The sequence below is a fragment of the Mustelus asterias genome, chromosome 11 (genome assembly GCF_964213995.1).
Source record: "Mustelus asterias chromosome 11, sMusAst1.hap1.1, whole genome shotgun sequence".
Classification (NCBI taxonomy): Eukaryota; Metazoa; Chordata; class Chondrichthyes; order Carcharhiniformes; family Triakidae; genus Mustelus; species Mustelus asterias.
In genome coordinates, this window is record NC_135811.1 from 69,110,237 (window position 1) to 69,130,562 (window position 20,326).

The window sequence follows — 20,326 nt, forward strand, 5'->3', positions numbered from 1 at the left end:
GGGCGTGTTGCGAAGGGGTAAATACATAGGGCTATGGGGATAGGGCCTCAGTGAAATGCTGTGCTGGAGAGTTGGTGCAGACTTGATGGGTCGAATGACTTCCTTCTGAACTGTAGGAATTCTATGATTCTATGGGTCATGCAGAGATCCAAGAGGTAGGACTGCAGGAGCCTCAGCCCTTGTCCCTGTCCAACGGTTCAAATTCTTGCTTCCTGTGTGGATGAAAGAGGGGACTGTATGGAGGATGAACTAATGGACCATGCCACCATGGTTCAGGAAGTCAGTTGGGGGGCAGGAAAGAGAAATGTAGTTGTAATTGGGGATAGTATAGTCACAGTTTTCATGGTGGAGGAAATGAATACTGTCCAAATAGTAACAGAAAATGCAGATGTTATAGAAAAGGAAGAACTTAGAACTGTTAGTGTCACTAGGGAAAAAGTACTGAGCAAACTATTGTGGTTGAAGGTGGGCAAGTCCCCAGGGCCTGATGGCCTACATCCTAGGGCCTTAAATGGAGTGTCATTGGAGATAGTGGATCTATTGATTACAATATTCCAAAATTCCCTGGATGGGGGAAAGGTTCCAGTGGATTGGAAAAATGCTAATATAACCCCCTTATTTAAAAAGGGAAGCAAAACGTAGGAAACTATCGGCCAATGGAATTCTCTGCCCACTGAGGTGGTGGAGGCTACCTCGCTGAATATGTTTAAAGCGTGGATGGATGGATTCCTGAGCGGTAAGGGAATTAAGGGTTATGGGGATCAGGCGGGTAAGTGGTACTGATCCACGTCAGATCAGCCATGATCTTATTGAATGGCGGGGCAGGCTCGAGGGGCTAGATGGCCTACTCCTGCTCCTATTTCTTATGTTCTAATTAGTTTAACATCTGTTGTTGGGAAGTTGTTAGAATCCATTATAAAGGACCTAGTACTGGGGAATGAGCCCAGTCAGGTCTTCAAAGTTTCGGTAGAGGAACATGTGGCAAATAGTGACCACAATTCTGTTAGCTTTAGGATAGTGATGGAAAAGGATGAGTGGTGTCCCAAGGGTAAGGTGTTGGATTGGGGAAGGCTAACTTTAGTGGGATTAGGCAGAAATTGGCAGCTCTTGATTGGGAGAGGCTGTTTGAGGGTAAATCCACATCTGACATGTGGGAGTCTTTTAAGGAACAGTTGTTAGGGCTGCAGGATAGGCATGTGCCTGTAAAAAAGACGAATAGGAAGGGTAGGATTCGAGAACCGTGGATAACCAGGGAAATTGAGGGATTGGTCAAAAAGAAAAGAGGCGTACGTTAGGTCCAGGCAGCTAAAAACGGAGGGAGCTCTGGAGGAATACAAAGAAAGTAGGAAAGAACTCAAACGAGGAATTAGAAGGGCAAAAAGGGGTCCCGAAATGTCCTTGGCAGACAGGATTAAGGAGAATCCCAAGGCATTTTATTAATACGTTAGGAACAAAAGCGTTGTCAGGGAAAAAATCGGACCTCTCAGGAACAAAAGTGGGGAATTATGCTTAGAGCCCAAAGAAGTAGGGGAGATCCTAAATGAATACTTTGCGTCGGTATTCACAAAGGAGGGGGATGTGTTGACTGGGAGTGTCTCGGAGGGGAGTGTTGACCCGTTAGAGAAAATCTCCATTACAAGGGAGGAAGTGTTAGGTTTTTTAAGGAATATAAAGACTGACAAATCCCCAGGGCCTGATGGAATCTATCCAAGGCTGCTCAGGGAGTCGGGAGGTGAAATCGCTGGGCCTCTGACGCAAATCTTTGTCTCGTCACTGGACGCAGGTGAGGTCCCAGAGAATTGGAGGATAGCTAATGTGGTCCCGTTATTTAAGAAGTGTAGGAAGGATAACCCGGGAAATTATAGGCTGGTGAGCTTGACGTCCGTGGTAGGGAAGTTGTTGGAGAGGATTCTTAGAGATAGGATGTATGCGCATTTAGAAAGGAATAAACTCATTAACGATAGTCAGCATGGTTGTGTGAGAGGGAGGTCATACCTCACTGACCTGGTGGAGTTTTTTGAAGAAGTGACTAGAATGGTTGATGAGGGAAGGGCCGTGGATGTCATGTATATGGACTTCAATAAAGCGTTTGACAAAGTCCCTCATGGTAGGTTGGTGCAAAAGGTTGGATCTCATGGGATAAAGGGGGAGGTGGCTAGATGGGTGGAGAACTGGCTTGGTCACAGAAGACAGACGGTGGTAGTGGAAGGGTCTTTTTCCGGCTGGAGGCCTGTGACTAGTGGTGTTCCGCAGGGCTCTGTATTGGGACCTCTGCTGTTTGTGATTTATATCAACGATCTGGAAGAAGGTGTAACTGGGGTGATCAGTAAGTGTGCGGACGACACAAAAATGGCTGGACTTGCAGATAGTGAGGAACATTGTCAGAGGCTACAGAAGGATAGATAGGCTGGAAATTCGGACAAAGAAATGGCAGATGGAGTTCAATCCAGATAAATGCGATGTGATGCATTTTGGTAGAACTAACGTAGGGGGGAGCTATATGATAAATGGCAGAACCATAAAGGGTGTAGATACGCAGAGGGACCTGGGTGTGCAAGTCCACAGATCCTTGAAGGTGACGTCACAGGTGGAGAAGGTAGTGAATAAGGCATATGGCATGCTTGCCTTTATAGGACGGGGCATAGAGTATAAAAGTTGGGGTCTGATGTTGCAGTTGTATAGAACGTTGGTTCGGCCACATTTGGAATACTGCGCCCAGTTCTGGTCGCCACACTACCAGAAGGACGTGGAGGCTTTAGAGAGAGTGCAGAGAAGGTTTACCAGGATGTTGCCTGGTATGGAAGGGCTTAGTTATAAGGAGAGATTGGGTAAACTGGAGTTGTTCTCACTGGAAAGACAGAGGATGAGGGGGTGACCTAATAGAGGTGTATAAAATTATGAAAGGCATAGATAGGGTGAACGGTGGGAAGCTTTTTCCCAGGTCGGTGGTGACGTTCACGAGGGGTCATAGGTTCAAGGTGAGGGGGGGGGGGGGGGGGGAGGTTTCACATGGATATCAGAAGGACGTATTTTACATAGAGGGTGGTGGGGGCCTGGAATGCGCTGCCGGGCAAGGTGGTGGAGGCGGACACACTGGGAACGTTTAAGACTTATCTAGATAGCCACATGAACGGAGTGGGAATGGAGGGATACAAAAGAATGGTCTAGTTTGGACCAGGGAGCGGCATGGGCTTGGAGGGCCGAAGGGCCTGTTCCTGTGCTGTATTGTTCTTTGAAGTATTAACAGGACATTTAGAAAATCAAAATGCAATCCATTAGTCAGCATGGTTTTATGAAGGGTAAATCATGTTTGACTAATTTGCTTGAGTTCTTCGAAGATGTAACAAGCAAGGTGGATAATGATGTTCCTGTAAATGTAGCTTACCTGGACTTCCAGATAAGGTGCAGCACAAAAGCTTAATACACAAGGTTAGTTCACATGGGATAAGGGGTAATTTATTTGCTTTCTGTTGGTTAGCCAATCTTCTATCAAAGCTGAGAGTCAGGATAAATGGGTCTTCCTCAGGCTGGCAAGATATAACTAGTTGGCTGCCATAGGGTCTAGTCCTCAGGTCCCAATTATTTACAATCTATATTAATGACTTGGATGCAGGAATAGTAAGTACCATAGCCAAATTTGCTGATGACACTAAAGTAGATGGGGTGGTAAGTTGCGATAATAAAATAAGAAATTTACAATCAGATAGAGATAGGTTAAGTAATAGATTTTAATGTGGACAAGTGTGAGGTAGGAAAAATGCAAAGGCAAATTATCTAAATGGAGAGAAACTCCAGATCTGAGTGTCTTTGTGCATGAATCACAGAAAACTAGTACGCAGGTAACAAAGAAAGCAAATGGAATCTTGGCATTTGTTGCTAAAGAGATAGAATATAAAAGTAGTGAAGTGTTGCTGCTACTGTACAAAGCATTAGTGAGACCGCACTTAGAATATTGTGCACAAGCTTTGGTCCCCTTACTTGGAGGGATTTAGTTGCGTTGGAGGCAGTTCAGAGAAGGTTCACTAGATTGATTCCAGAGATGAGGGGATTGACTTACGAAGAGAGGTTGGGCTTTTTAGGACGATACTCCCTGGAGTTAAGAATTAGAGGAGATCTAATTAAGGTACACAAAATGATAAGGGGGATTGACAAAGTAGACATGGAGAAGATGTTTCCTCTTGTGGGCAATCTAAAATGAGAGGTCATAGTTTCAGGATAAGGGGTAGCAGATTTAAAACAGAGATGAGGAGAATTACTTCTCAAAGAGTCGTGAATCTGTGGAAATCACTACCCCGGAGTGAGCCGGGTGCTGGGACTTTAAATAAATTTAAGAGGTGGACAGATTTTTAATTATTAAGGGTTTGAAGGGCTGTGGTGAACGGGGAGGAAAGTGGAGTTGAGGCCAAGATGAGGTCAGCCATGATTGTATTAAATAGTGGAGCAGGTTCAAGGGGCTAAATTGCCTACTCCTGCTCGTAGTTCTTATGATTATCACCTCCACTATCTGATTCCCATGAACTCCAGTTTTCCTTGGACTACTCATTACCACATGCATTCAAATGTTGCCTTGAGGTCAAGGGCAGTCACTCTCACCTCCCCTCGTCAGCTCTTTTGTCTATGTTTGGACTGAGACTATAATGAGGTCAGGTGCCGAGTGACCCTGGCAGAACCCAAACTGAGCATCTGAGCAGGTTATTGCTGAGTAAGGGTTGTTCCTTCACTTTGCTGATGACCAAGAGTAAACTCACGGTGTGCTAACTGGCTGGGTTGGATTTGTCCTGCATTTCGTGTACAGGATATAGGTGGACATTTTTCCACATTGCGCAGCTGTACTGCAACAGCTTGGCTAGGGGTGCAATTAGTTCAGGAGCAGAAGTCTCCAGTCCAATTGCCTGAATGTTAAAGGCCCAGACTTTGCAGTATCCAGTGCCTTCAACCGTTTCTTGATGTCATGTCGGTGAAACAAATGGGCTTAAGACTGGCACCTGTAATGCTTGGAACTTCCAGAATAGGCCGAAATGGATCATCAACTCAGCACTTTTGGCTGATGATTGTTGCAAATGCCTTATCATTTGCTCTGATGTGCTGGGCTCCCTATCCTCAAGGATATTTGTAGACTTCCTCCTCCAGTGAGCTGTTTAATTGTCCAACACCATTAACAGCTGGATGTGGCAGGACTGCAAAGCTTAGATCTGATCCATTGATTGTGGAATCACTTATCTATATCATATGCTATTCAGCATGCAGGTAGTCCTGTGCTGCTGTGTCACCAGGTTGACACCTCATTTTTAGATATACCTGCTGCTGCTCCTGACCTGCCTTCCTGCACTCTCCCGGTTTGATAAGGGATATGCCAAGTCGCAATGTTAGACTATGGCTGTGTATAATTCTGCTGATGGCTCACAGCACCTCATGGAGGTCCAGTTTTGAATTGCTGGATCTGTTGGAAATGTATTCCATTTAGCACGGTGGTAGTGCCACACAGCACTATGGAGTTTCCTCAGTGTGAAGACAGGACTTCCTGGTGATCATTCCCACCAATACTGCCATAGACAGATGCATTTGCAACATGGATTGGTGAGAACGTGGGCAACTAGATTTTTCCCTCCTTGGTTCCCTCAGCACTTGCCACAGACCCACTCTAACAGCTAAAAGGGCAGTTAAGATTTAATCACATTGCTGGAGTTGTATACAGACCAGACAAGGTTCTGGAGTTGTATGTAGACCAGACGAGGGAAGGCCAGATTTCCTTTCCTATAGGACAGTAATGAACCAGATAGATGTTTAGGACCCTATTAACAAGACAAGCATTTGAAGTTCAGATTTATTTACTAAATTTAAATTGTACCAGCTGCCAGGAAAGGATTTGGAACTGTGTCCCAGAGTATTAGCCTGGGCCACTGGATTACTCATCCTGTGACATTACCACTGCATCACCACCTCCCCAATTAGGAAGTCGGTTCCCTATTAGACCAGGGCTGATCTCCTGGCTTCATGGCAATGCTAAAGGTATCATGCCAAGCCCTGAGGCTGTAGACTATGGTGGAAGGCAATGTTGTTACTGGTGACACACATTGTCCTATAGCGACTGAGTTTTGAACTGTTTGATCTGAATCTACTCCATTTAGTAGGGTGGCAGCGCACCACATGGTAAAGCTGGCCACCGGGTACTTCCTCTCCAGAAGGACTGTGTGGTAATCACTCCTACCAATGCTGTTATGAACAAAAGTATCTGTGACAAGTAGGTAAGGACAAGTTCAAGGACTTATCTTCGGGCAGGGAGAGCACCAGGTTTTCAGGCTGGAAGTTAAAGGGAACTTGAGGCTTGGGGTCCTCACTTGCCCACACGCCCACACACATACATTGCATTTCCATTCGTCAACACTTTTGCTTGTTTCACAAAGAAAGAGTTTTAACAACACCAGGTTAAAGTCCAACAGGTTTATTCGGTAGCAAATGCCATTAGCTTTCGGAGCGCTGCTCCTTCGTCAGATGGAGTGGAAATCCAGATTTCCACTCCATCTGACAAAGGAGCAGCGCTCCAAAAGCTAATGGCATTTGCTACTAAATAAAGCTGTTGGACTTTAACCTGGTGTTGTTAAAACTCTTACTGTGTTTACCCCAGTCCAACGCCAGCATCTCCACATCATGTTTCACAAAGTGACAGCAGGCTCTTGTATCAGTGCGAACTTAAAGGATGCCATCAATGTAAGCAATCAGCATGTGCACTTTTCAGAGAGGGTGCTTTGGGTAAGCATTCTCCAAGACGGTCTTCAAGACAATGCAGAATCAGCGAGCAGAAACTGATAGCCAAGTTCTGCATGCATGAGGAGGGCCTCAACCGGGATCTTGGGTTCATGTCACACTACATGTAACCCCCACCATTTTGCCTGGGCTTGCAAAATCCTACTAACTGTCCTGGTTTGAGACAATTCACACCTCTTTAACCTCTCGCATTGTCTGTACCTGTAAAGACTTGCATTCCAACCATTATCTTGCAATTGCGTCTGTTTACATATGTCCTGTTTGTGAACCCAACTCTTCACTCACCTGATGAAGGAGCAGCACTCCGAAAGCTCACGATTCCAAATAAACCTGTTGGACTTCAATCTGGTGTTGAGAGATTTTTTACTGTGCCCACCCTAGTCCAACGCCAACATCGCCACACCATAATTTTGTAGATCTCTATCAGGTCTCCCCTCAACCTCCGTCTTTCCAGTGAAATCAATCCTAGTATATTCAGCCTTTCCTCATAGCCACCACCTGGCAACATCCTGGTGAACCTTCTTTGCACTCTCTCCAAAGCTTCCACATCCTTCTGGTAGTGTGGTGACCAGACTGCATACAACACTCCAAATGAGGCCTCACCAAAACATTAGCAAATAAAAGTAAAGAAAACACAAAGATGTTTTGCCAATATATTAATGGTAAAAGGTTAGTTAACAAAAAAGTGGGACCTATCAGAAATGAAGGAAGAAACTTGTGTGTAGATGCAGAGGCTGTGGGGTATTAAATGAATATCTTGTGTCTGCATTTTCAAAGGAAAGGGATGATATAGATTTACTTGTCCAGGAGGAACACATATTGGATGGAATAATCATAAAGGGTTGAAATTCTTGCAAGTTGGTAAGTTGCTAGGGCCAGATGGATTGTTTCTGAGGCTGCTGAAGGATGTCAGGGAGATAGCAGATGCTCCGAGGACGATTTTCCAATCCTCATTTGATACTGGGGAGGTACCAGAGGACTGGAGAAATGCAAACGTAGTTCCATTGTTTAAAAAAGGGCAACGAAGGAAATGCCAAAGAATTATAGGCCAGTTAGGCTTACATCAGTGGTGGACAAATCAATAGAATCAATCCTGAGAGATAGGATTAACTGTCACGTAGAAAGGCATGGGTTTGTCAGGGATGGTCAGCATGGATTTGTTAAAGGAAGGTCTTGCCTCACAAACATAACTGAATTATTTGAGAAAGTAACAAGAATGGTTGATGAAGGTAGTGCAATGGATGTTGTGTACATGGATTTTAGCAAGGCGTTTGACAAGGTCCAACATGGCAGATTGGTCAAAAAAGTAAAAGTCCATGGAATACAGGGTAAATGTGGCAAGCTAAATCAAAAGTTGGCTTAGTAACAGGAAACAAAGGGTAATGGTCGATGGATGCCCTTGTGAATGGAAAGTAAGTGGTGTTCCACAGGGCTCAGTATTGGGACCCTTGCTGTTTATTATATATTAAGGATTTGGACGTGAACATGGGGGGCACGATTGGGAAATTTTCAGATGACACAAAGATTGGCTGAGTAGAGGATAGCTATAATCTACAAAACGACATTGATGGTTGTGGAGTGGTCAGTAAAGTGGCAGGCGGATTTTAACTTATAGAAGTATGAGGTAATGCATTTAGGGAGGTCAAACAGTTAAAGAGAATACACAATAAATGGGAATATACTAAGAAGGGTAGATGAAATGAGAGATCTTGGTGTATAAGTACAGGTCCCTAAAGGCAGCATTCAAGTAGACAAGGCTGTAAAGAAGGCATATGGAATGTTCTTTCATTGGCAGGGGTATAGAATATAAAAGGAAGGAAATAATGTTGGAATTGCATAAAACACTGGTAAGGCCACAACTGTAGTAGTGTGCTATTCTGGTCACCACATTACAGGAAGGGCGTAATTGCTCTGGAAAGTGTGCAGAGGTTTACAAGAATGTTGCCGGGGCTAGAAAAGTTCAAAGTTTTAAAGTTTACTTATTAGTCACAAACAAGTAAGGCTTACATTAACACCACAATGAAGTTACTGTGAAATTCGCCTAGCCACCACACTCTGGCGCCTGTTCAGATCAATGCACCTAACCAGCACATCTTTCAGACTGTCGGAGGAAACCGGAGCACCCGGAGGAAACCCACGCAGACACGGGGAGAACGTGCAAACTCCACACAGACGGCGACCCAAGCCGGGAATTGAACCCAGGTCCCTGGTGCTATGAGGCAGCAGTGCAGGAAAGTGTAATTATGAGGAGATTGGATAGGTTGAGGTTATTTTCCTTGGAACAAAGGAGGCTGATGGGTGATTGATCGAGGTGTACAAAATTCTGAGGGGAAGAGATAGAGTGGACAGGATAAAATCATTTCCCTTGGCAGAGAATTCTACAACCAGGGAACATAAATTCAAGATAAGTGGCAGAAGAATTAGAGGGGACATAAGGAAAAATATTTTTGCGCAGAGGGTAGTAGGTGTCTGGAATTTGCTGCCTGAATTGGTGGTGGAGGCAGAGGCGCTAAACTCTTTTAAAAAGGTATTATTTCTGGTGCTGAAGTCTAGCCAGGTGGGTCTTCTGGTTTTATTCCTTTTTGACTTTTCTGGAGCGGTTTGGCAAATATAACTGAGTGACATGCTGAGCCATTTCAGTGGACAGGGTAATATGACAGATTTCCTTCAATAAAGGTTATTTGCAAACTAGCTGGAACTTGGAAAAAAGCTAGCTAACAATGAAACTAATTTTATACTTATTAATTGAGTTCAAATTTCATGAGAGATGACAGAGATGCAATGGTTATGAAAGCAAGGTAACTGTGAAGCGAGGTTGGGAGTTGAAGGCAGGCAAATGAAGGATTGAACTCACCCAACTGTAATGGATCTTCTATAACAAAACATCATTCTAATTTCAGCAGCTGATCAAGAGTAAATGTTACATTGAATCTGTAATAAACCTTCAAATGTCTGACTGTAGATTGAATTCATCCTTCAGACACAGACTTGTGTCGATACAACATTCTTAACTGTGGCATGTTGAAGATCACCAGCAGAATGATGGCAGTGATTATCCCAAGAGGGAGAGTCACCATTAACCATCAACATTCAGCTACTAAAAGGTTTTCAAAGTATTTTATTTTGGATTTTTTTTCACATCATTAAACTGAGGTGCAAATATATTAACAAAAAGACTTTTTCTAAGACTGTACAAATATCTGAAATTAAAAAGGGATAAGCAACGGAAAAAATCCACTTAAGACACCAAGTTACAGTTTTAAATGAAAAATGAAATTAAAAAAATAGACTACATTTCACACACCCACACGCATACATACCCACGCGCGCACACACATACATTGCATTTTCCATTCGTCAACACTTCTGCTGGTTTCACAAACTGACAGCAGGCTCTTGTATCAGTGCGAACTTAAAGGATGCCATCATTGTAAGCAATCAGCATGTGCACTTTTCAGAGAGGGTGCTCTGCACTCTATGATGTAGTAAAGACAGGAAGAGATGTAAAATACCTCCAATCACAGCGACTACTGGCCAAAGCAACATCGTGGCCAGTGTGACCCAAGTGCTGCTTGAAAATTGCTGCCATTTCAACTGCTTGCAACTTATTCTGGCCAATCATTGAGGTAATACTCACCGCTGGACTTGTACCCCCAATGATTTTAGCAGGAACTCCTTTCAGGATTAACAGGGGGTTAAAAACAGCAGCACAACATGAACTTGGTGACAGTGATGGTCAAGTCTTGCGTGAGCAGAAGTAGCAGAGGGAGGGGGAGTTGCGCAAGTTCATTTTCAAATCAGTCATAGCATTTACATTTAAAAACAAAGCCCCCTGTTTAACACGAATATTGCCGAGGCTGGAAATTAAAAGTTGACGCTGACAGGTTTCCTTGTGGCCCAGTAATGGGTGTCTCGAGTCTACGTTCTTAACATTGGCAAACTGCACCAGACAGACAATGCTCAAAGCAGAAATACAGGTTTAATAGGTCAGGGAGTAGCAGCTCTTGCTCTGAAACCATATTTTGGCTGAGATGGCTTTTACAAGTTGAAGCTCTCATCACTCTCTGCTGCATGAAGCTGGGTATCGTCAGCATCAGTCATGCTGCTTTCCTGGGATTCATCTGTTCCAGCTGAGAGAACAAATCAGAGTGAGTGTCTGGCCCCAGTCATCTGCATCAGGACTTCAGTTGTTTGGTCAATTCCACAAGCAAAGCAGCATCAGAACCGTTAAAGGAATTACGCAGACCCAGTGACCAACATTGCTGGTCTGTACTGACACGCTTAAACATATAATGAAGGCCAGTTACTGATTGATGCAGGCAATTTACAAGGGAGCAGATAACCATCCAGCCCCTTGAACCTGTTCTGTAATTCAATCAGATTATGCCTGATGTCTCAATACCATTTTCCTGTCTTTGACCCAGATTGCTTAATAATACCTTTTCTCCAAATCTGTGAATCAGAGTATTTAACATCTCAATTGAACTCACATAAAGTCTTTTTAGAGAAGGGAATTCCAGATTTCCAAAACCCTTTACATGAAAAAATATTTCCTACAGTGTAACCATTCTATGATTCAACACAAAGCTGCCATTCGGCCCAACTAAATTTGTACTGGCTCTCTGCCGGAGCAATTTAGCTTGCCCCACTCCCCACCCCCAAACTTTCACCATTCTTTATCCCAGTTTGTTCGGGGTCCATTCATTGAAATTTGCCTGACGTAAACTGTGACGATACCTCAAACTCAAATTCAATCATGTCACGGGCACAAATTGCAAGATGCTCCCTTAATGTCAGCTCGTTAACTAATTTTGGTTCATTACATTTTGTAAAATCCTTACATTGCTTTCTTTATCCATAATTATCCATCCATCCTCAATGACACCATTATGGTCAGAGGTTTCCTTACAACTCCCAGTTCTACTGTTTCTCAACTCTACTGCATGGTGTTTCCACTACTTCATCCCTTCCTTTCAATTTTGTCCTTTATCAATAATGTTGCTCCACTTCCCCTTTCCCAATTTTCCTGTCACGTTCAAAGATTCGCTGGCCTGGATTATTGAGTTCCCAGTCATGCCAGCTTGCAGAAGTCTCAGTAATGCTTACTGTATCATTTGCACTGTACAGAAACAGGCCATATGACCCCGTTTCTGTCAGCATTTACGCTCAACACAAGTTTCCTCCCAATCGCTTTCTCATCCTATCAGTATTGATGCACATATCTTGCAAGCTGAAAATGCACGTGACATTGTGCTTCCTACATTCCTGCAAAGAACTGCCCCCAACCTTTCTATATACCTGGCTGGTCTTTTTGGATGACTGTGTGCACTTTAGCCCTTTTGTTATAGACTGCCTAATATCGCCATCTAAGGGCAAAGTACAGCGATACACAGTTCTTGAATTTTGTTGGGTTTGAAAGCAATAGGAAACCAGGCAGTTGACTGGATGGGAATTAATGGGGAAAATATCCATGTAGCAATGAGGCCATAATAACACCAGTTGAAACAAGTGGGTACAATATTTGATGAATTTGACTTGGTGGCACTTGTATTCTAATGTTTCTAATGATATTGCAATAAATATTTCACACCAGGGGATCCACATCCAAATCAGTGATGGCCTGAAATAACTCCTTTTTGCACTGCCTCCTGAACCGATTGTTTCAAGTTATCTGGCACAGATATCCTGGGGCCATGCTCTGTCTGGAGCTGAAGGTCTATGTTAGACCAACAGGTTGGGGTGAACCAAAGCTATTTGGCAATACTTTAGACTGGCACGCTGTGCCCAGAGATTTGTAAGTGCAGGATGACCAATGTTAGTTAATAGTAAACCTTTAACCAGAAGGTTGGTGCTAGTTAGCTTCTATGGCAGTAGTGCAGCATACTAAAAGTGAACACCCGTTTCAAAGCATACAAAGTAGTACAGTATGAAGACTCTTTATTACGCTGATGCATCAAGGCCAGTAGAGATTTACTGCCAATTCGGATAGGTTAATGAACATTAGTGTTAAATAAATTAGCTGTTGGCTTATGCCATACACCTTGGTATGATTAGTGTGTACTATTTGTCCATCCAGCAACGTCGTGGAACATTGGTGGCACATGCTTCATTTCAGTAAGCTGATGTACAGCAGTACAGGCTCTCTGCTATGGCTCTTGGTCTTGTTATCATTCACCTAGATATTGGGCAGGTAAAGGCATACTTTGGCTCATAAGGGCAGCTTGTGGGAGCTATCAGTTACACTGGACTACAGCAGAATTGAGTGCAGTCAGGTCAGGCAATATTGAATCCAGAGGGGATGTTCATCCCACAATTCTCTTTAGCACATGGCTTAGGAAAATCTTAGATACATGCTGGCAGATGGGAATTTGCCATATACACTTAAAAATTTGCTTTTATTAGTGTTGTCTTTTCAGTTTGAGTGTTCGCAAGACGATGAGTATTTTCATAGTATTTCCGGTCTGCCTTGGAACCCAACATGAGGCCATTTCATTTCAACTTCAGGAAATTGATCAACATGTGATCAAATACTCCAAACTCACCAGCCCTACTGCACAATACCCATGCAGAATCCCAAATACACTAATACCAACCTGTATCATACTGGTACCCCTCACTAAGCTGTCCATCATTTGTCACAGGCTCCTCATCATCTGGTAAGTAGCGTTTGTCAATAGCCTCTTTGATCTGGTTGTTGGCTCCCTTTGGGTCAAGATCCATGGCCCAGGAGAAGTTCATTAAAGCCAGGTGCGTCTGCCCTAACTTCTTGTAAACCTGAGGGCAAGAACGTGAAAATGTTGGGAAGCTGCGATAGAAGATGTGTTTCTGAACCCACAAATTGCACAAGCGGAATTAAAACAGAAAAGAAAGTTGGTGTAGGACATTCACTCAAATACTCCTGTCGGGAGAAATACACTGGTGTTATTGCACGTTGGTCAGCTTCAATTAACGGTGTTATTCACAAAGTTTATAGAATCCCTACAGTGCAGGAGGAGACCACTTGGCCCATCGAGTCTACACTGACTCTCTGAAAGAGCATCCCACCCAGACCCTCCCCTCTGGTCTATTCTCGTAACCTTGTGTATTCACCATGGCTATTCCCCCTAACCTACACATCTCTGGACATTAAAAGGCAATTAGCATGACCAACCCATCTCACCTGCTCATCTTTGGGCTGAGAGGAAACCGGAGCACCCGGAGGAAACCCACACAGATATAGGGAGAACTGCACAGAGTTACCCAAGGCCGAAATTGAACCTGGATCCCTAGCGCTGTGATGCAGCATTGCGAACCACTAAGCCACCATGGCGCAGAAACAGTACAATAAAATGAAAACACAATGAAATGTTTTTCCCCTGCACAGGATGTTGATGTTACTAGCTCGGCCAGTATTTCTTGCCCATTCCAATGGAGCGTGAGGAATGGGGCTCGGCCATTTCAGAGGGCAGTTAGGCACAGTGGTTAGCACTGCTGCCTCATAGCGCCAGGGATCCAGGTTCAATTCCCAGCTTGGGTGACTATCTGTGAAGTCTGCACGTTCTCCGTGTCTGTGCGAGTTTCCTCCGGATGCTCCGGTTTCCTCCCACAGTCCAAAAGACGTGCTGGTTAAGTGCATCGGCCATGCTAAATTCTCCCTCAGTGTACCTGAAAAGACGCCAGAGTGTGGCGACTAGGGGATTTTCACAGTAACTTCATTGCAGTGTTAATGTAAGCCTACTGGTTAAAAATAAACTTTAAACTTTTTAACTAAACCATATTGCGGTGTCTGAAGTAGACCAGATCAGGTTCTGGACAACTTTCACAGAATGGTGACCAGCACACAATGAGGCCATTCAGCCTGTTGTGTCTGTGCTGGTTCTCTGAATGAGCAATTACCCACCTTCTCTCTGGAGCCATGCTTTCCAGATGGTACAATTACCTCAAACGCCTCAATTGAACCTGCTGCCACCACACTCTCAGGCAGTGTATTCCAATTGCTGCATAAAAATGTTTTTCCTTTGTTACCCTTGCAGTCCAAAGCTGAGCGGGTTAGGTGGCTTGGCCATGCTAAATTACCCCTTAGTATCAGAGATTAACAGGGTAGGGATACAGGTGCACTGCTGGGATTCTGTGATTCTCTTGCCGCTACCTTAAATTGGTTCCCTATTGTTTCAAACCTTCCATTAGTGTAACAGCTTTTCCCTGCATACTCTGTCCAGACCCCTCATGATTTTGAACACTACTAGCAAATCTCCTCTCAACTGATCCTGGAGCCATTCTCCTTTTTTCTGCACTTTCTTCATCGCCTTCACATCCTTCTTCAAGCGCGCGCGGTATCCTGAACTCTCCAGTTGAGGCCGAATCAGTGTTCTATAAAAGTTCAGAATAACCTTCTACTCTTTGCCCCGATTAATGAAGCCAGGGAACAGAACCTCAGCAGCAGTGTGTCATATCCACCACCAGAGCAGATATGTGACATGAACCCAAGATCATGTCACACTATCTGTAACCCCCACAGCTTGTCTGGCTTTGCAGAATCTCACTGCCTGTCCTGTCTGGAGACAATACACATCTCTTTAACCTGTGCTTAATGCTCCCTCCATTCACATTGTTTGTACCTTTAAGACTTGATTATCTGTAAAGACTGCATTCCAATCATTATTCTGTAAATTGAGTTTGTGTCTCTGTGCCCTGTTTGTGAGCATTTCTCCACTCCACCTGACGAAGGGACAGCCTGTTCCGAAAGCTAGTGGCATTTGCTACCAAATAAACCTGTTGGACTTTAACCTGGTGTTGTTAAACTTCTTACTGTGAAGAGTTGATAACCAGAGAGTAGCGTGTGCAGTTTTGGTCTCCTAAGAAAGAATATATTGTCGTGGAGGGAGTGCAGTGAAGGTTCACCAGACTGATTTCTGGGATGGCTGGAGAGATGCATGTGGAGAAATTGGATGGACTGGACTTGTATTCACTGGAATTTAGAAAAATGAGGGGGGATCTAATTGAAACATGTAAAACTTTTAATAGAGCTGGACAGACCAGATGCAGGAATGTTGTTTCCTCTGGCTGGGAGTTTGTCCAGAACAAGAAATCAGTCTCAGGATACAGGGGTAGGCTATTCAGGACTAAGATTAGAAGAAATTTCTTCATTCAGAGGGAGGTGAACTTAGGGAATTCTGTGGAGTCCACTTCAAATATTTAAGAAGAAAATAGATAGATTTCTAGAATCTAAAAAGGTTTTGAGGGCTATGGGGAGAGTGCAACTATGAATAACGATGAGGGGGGGGCAGAGGAGGAGGAAACAGAGAAAGAAAGCACACGAGATTCTGGAACATGACAAAAGTCAAATCTCTTACCTTTCCTATTAGGAAATAAACAAGTGACTCTTTGGGGACAATTTGTTTCAGCTCTTCAAGCTCCTGTAATGCTGCCTGATGAAGAGAAAAGTAGAGACGTCACGGGAAACTGAAGCCAGTTCTGAGCATCTTGTATAAAACCCCAACATAACATACTTACTTTATACTTTTCATTTGCAAACAAAATGGAGGCTCTGTGGAATTTGCATAGAGGGTTTTTTGGGTCGATACTAATGGCTTTATTTAGTGTTTCAAGTGCACTCTCTGACTTCTTTAGTGCATGCTGAACCTGTTAAAAAAAATCCCATGGGTAGTTAGTTATAATAACCAAATTAACAAGAACACAAGAGCACAATCATAGAATCTATACAGAGCAGAAGAGGCTCTTTGGCCCATCGTGTCTCTACTGCCTCCCGAAGATACACAAGGCAAACACACCCGACCGTCCCATCGCATCGGGCAATGGGACCCTGTGCGAGAACGTCTCTGGCTACGTCGAGGGTATCTTGAAACCCATTGTACAAAGAACCCCCAGCTTTTGTCGCGACACTACGGACTTCCTACAGAAACTCAGCACACATGGAGCAGTTGAACCAGGAGCAGTCCTCGTCACAATGGATGTCTCGGCACTCTACACCAGCATCCCCCACAACAATGGCATTGCTGCAACTGCCTCAATAATCAATGCCAACAACTGCCAGTTTCCAGATGCAATTTTACAACTCATCCGCTTCATCCTGGACCAGAATGTCTTCACCTTCAACAACCAGTTCTTCATCCAGACACACAGAATAGCCATGGGGACCAAATTCGCACCTCAATATGCCAACATCTTCATGCACAGGTTTGAACAAGATCTCTTCACCGCACAGGACCTTCAACCGATGCTATACACTAGACACATCAATGACATTTTCTTCCTTTGGACTCATGGTGAACAATCACTGAAACAACTATATGATGACATCAACAAGTTCCATCCCACCATCAAACTCACCATGGACTACTCTCCAGAATCGGTTGCATTCTTGGACACACGCATCTCCATCAAGGACGGTCACCTCAGCACTTCACTGTACCGCAAGTCCACGGATAACCTCAATGCTCCACTTCACCAGCTTCCACCTAAACACGTTAAAGAAGCCATCCCCTACGGACGAGCCCTCCATACACACAGGATCTGCTCAGAAGAGGAGGACCGCAACAGACGCTGAAAGATGCCCTCATAAGAACAGGATATGGCGCTCGACTCATCGATCAACAGTTCCGACGCGCCACAGCGAAAAACCGCACCGACCTCCTCAGAGGTCAAACACGGGACACAGCGGACAGAGTACCCTTCATCGTCCAGTACTTCCCTGGAGCGGAGAAGCTACGGCATCTTCTCCGGAGCTTTCAACATGTCATTGAAGACGAACATCTCGCCAAGGCCAACCCCACACCCCCATTTCTTGCCTTCAAACAACCGCACAACCTCAAACAGACCTTTTCCCGCAGCAAACTACCCAGCCTTCAGGAGAACAGTGACCACGACACCACACAACCCTGCCACAGCAACCTCTGCAAGACGTGCAGGATCGACCTGGATGCCATCATCTCACGTGAGAACACCATCCACCAGGTACACAGTACATGCACTTGCAACTCAGCCAACGTTGTCTACCTGATACGCTGCAGGAAAGGATGTCCCGAGGCATGGTACATTGGGGAGACCATGCAGACGCTACGACAACGGATGAATGAACACCGCTCAACAATCACCAGGCAAGAGCGTTCTCTTCCTGTTGGGGAACACTTCAGTGGTCATGGGCATTCGGCCTCTGATCTTCAGGTAAGCGTCTCCAAGGCGGCCTTCACGACAACGCAGAGTCGCTGAGCAGAGACTGATAGCCAAGTTCCGCACACGAGGACGGCCTCAAATGGGATCTTGGGTTCATGTCACACTATCTGTAACCCCCACGACTTGCCTGGGCTTGCAAAATCTCACTAACCTGTGCTTAATGCTCTCTCCACTCACATTGTCTGTACCTTTAAGACTTGATTACCTGTAAAGACTCACATTCCAACCATTAATTTGTAAATTGAGTTTGTGTCTTTATATGCCCTGTTTGTGAACAGAACTCCCACTTACCTGATGAAGGAGCAGCGCTTTGAAAGCTAGTGGACTTTAACCTGGTGTTGTGAGACTTCTTACTGTGTTTACCCCAGTCCAACGCCAGCATCTCACATCATGAACACCACTGATCACAGTTCTCCCGTCAGAAAAACACCCTTTTTGCTTTATGGCAACACATGGAAACTGGGTCCTTCAAGGCCCCAACTAATAGTTAAAGGAATTCAGAGCAGGTTTAGCCTGCAGGCATGCAGTATGCCAGCTCACTGCTCATGTTCGGCCAGTCATGACTCTAACTCCCAGCCATGGGCACATAACTCCACTGTCATGTGGATATCTCAGGAGAGTTCAATGCTCGGTGAGTAAACCCTGACAAAAAACACGGAGTGGACTCCAAAAGCAGACTGATACCCAAGATGACTGATGTCATCTTTCTGGCAACTCCTGCTACCAAGCTGGCACTAAAGATAATGCTTCGCATTTCTTCAGATCCAACTGAGTCGTCAAGAGAGGTGCCCTGATGTTTCAACAGCTCCATAAATTTTGCCCAGGCTTGCACACTCAAGTTTCACTGCAGACGCAACAAAGGAGGGAATGAGTGATGAGCCCAACTGGATTGGCATTGATAGCAAGTGCTACAGGCTGTCTCCAATGGTAGGAGGGATTATCCTGTCCCATTGGTCTGTCATCATCCACCTCAAGTCAGGCAACTCCTGACTATTAAGGTGCTGACCATCACAATCGATCTGCTTAAAGGTGGCTAGCACTGCTGCCTCACAGCGCCAGCGACCTGGGTTCAATTCCCGCCTCGGGTCACTGTCTGTGTGGGGTTTACACTTTCTCCCCATGTCTGCGTGGGTTTCCTCCGGGTGCTCCGGTTTCCTCCCACAATCCAAAGATGTGCAGTTTAGGTGAATTGGCCATGCTAAATTGCCCCTAGTGTCAGGGGGATTAGCAGGGTAAATATGTGGTGTTACAAGAATAGGGCTTGGGTGGGATTGTGATCGGTACAGACTCAATGGGCCAAATGGCCTTCTTCTGTACTGTAGGGATTCAATGCTTTATGGGTTCTTGGACCTTAAGGTCTCTGCTCAACAAGTGGACAGAATCTCTCACACAAAGCAAGCAAAGAGAAAGATGATGCAAACTGGAAGGTCAGGAAGATGGTGGTGTAGTGATGTCACTGGATAAGTAATCCTAACCATTTCCCCTTCACTAGCATGTCACTCACTTGAAGGGCAATTAGGGATGGACTAGAAATACTGGTCCAGCCATTGATGCCTACATCTACTGAAAGAATAAAAAATCACCATGGAGAAAGCAGCAGGCAATTGTAGGTTCTCCATGCTTCCAGGTAATTCAAAAAAAGCACAAGGCTAGAACATATTCCTTTGGTTTTCAGAGAATGGGTCTGTGTGTATGAATGTACGTCACTTCTACCAAGCTAATGAGCATGTTACAAGCATGACTAATTATCTTAATTAATTATTCATGTGGCTATTCGCACATGTTCAGCAAATCCTGACTAATCACAAAATCATGTCACTGAAGGTGTTTTGTTTTGAGGGCTGGTCGAGTACAGTCTGCACTCTGCCTATCACACACACAGGAACATGCTGTTTGCTTTGATCAGCCGATCACTGGGTAGTGCAGTGCCACTGAAATTCTTACACAAAGTTACTAAATTATATGGATGGCAGAGTGTCTTTTTGGACTGATAACAGCATCCTGTTAGTGTTCAAGTATTTTTTAAAGTTTTTTAAACTTTAAAAGTTAAAGTTTATTTATTAGTGTCACAAGTAGGTTTATGTTAACACTGCAATGAAGTTACTGTGGATAATTCCTTAGTCCCCACACTCCGGCGCCTATCGAGTACACCGAGGGAGGATTTAGCATGGCCAATGTATCTAACCAGCATGTCATTCGGACTATGGGAGGAAATCGGATCACCCAGAGGAAAACCACGCAGACACGGGGAGAACGTGCAGACTCTGCACAGTGTATTGGGAAATCTCTGCAGAGTAATTTAAGCCATTCAGCCTATTGAGTCCCTGCTGGTTCCCTGTGGAGAAGCCCAGTCAGTCCCATTCTTCCACTCGGTCCTTGTAGCCCTGCA

At 44.6% G+C, this 20,326-nt stretch overlaps 1 protein-coding gene across 3 annotated transcripts in view; it reads right to left on the reverse strand.

Annotated features, from left to right (window-relative positions):
- Window positions 1-9,863: 9,863 nt before the first annotated feature.
- Window positions 9,864-20,326, reverse strand: part of cdc27 (cell division cycle 27) — a 136,407-nt gene continuing 125,944 nt past the window's right edge. For all 3 annotated transcript variants that reach the window (XM_078223705.1, XM_078223706.1, XM_078223704.1), the window contains 4 exons: window positions 16,258-16,386; window positions 16,098-16,172; window positions 13,359-13,539; window positions 9,864-10,895 (listed from right to left, as the gene is read on the reverse strand). In XM_078223705.1, the coding sequence (XP_078079831.1) occupies window positions 10,804-10,895; window positions 13,359-13,539; window positions 16,098-16,172; window positions 16,258-16,386 (477 nt within the window). In that variant the 3' untranslated portion in view covers window positions 9,864-10,803. The remainder of the gene's footprint in view (window positions 10,896-13,358; window positions 13,540-16,097; window positions 16,173-16,257; window positions 16,387-20,326) is intronic.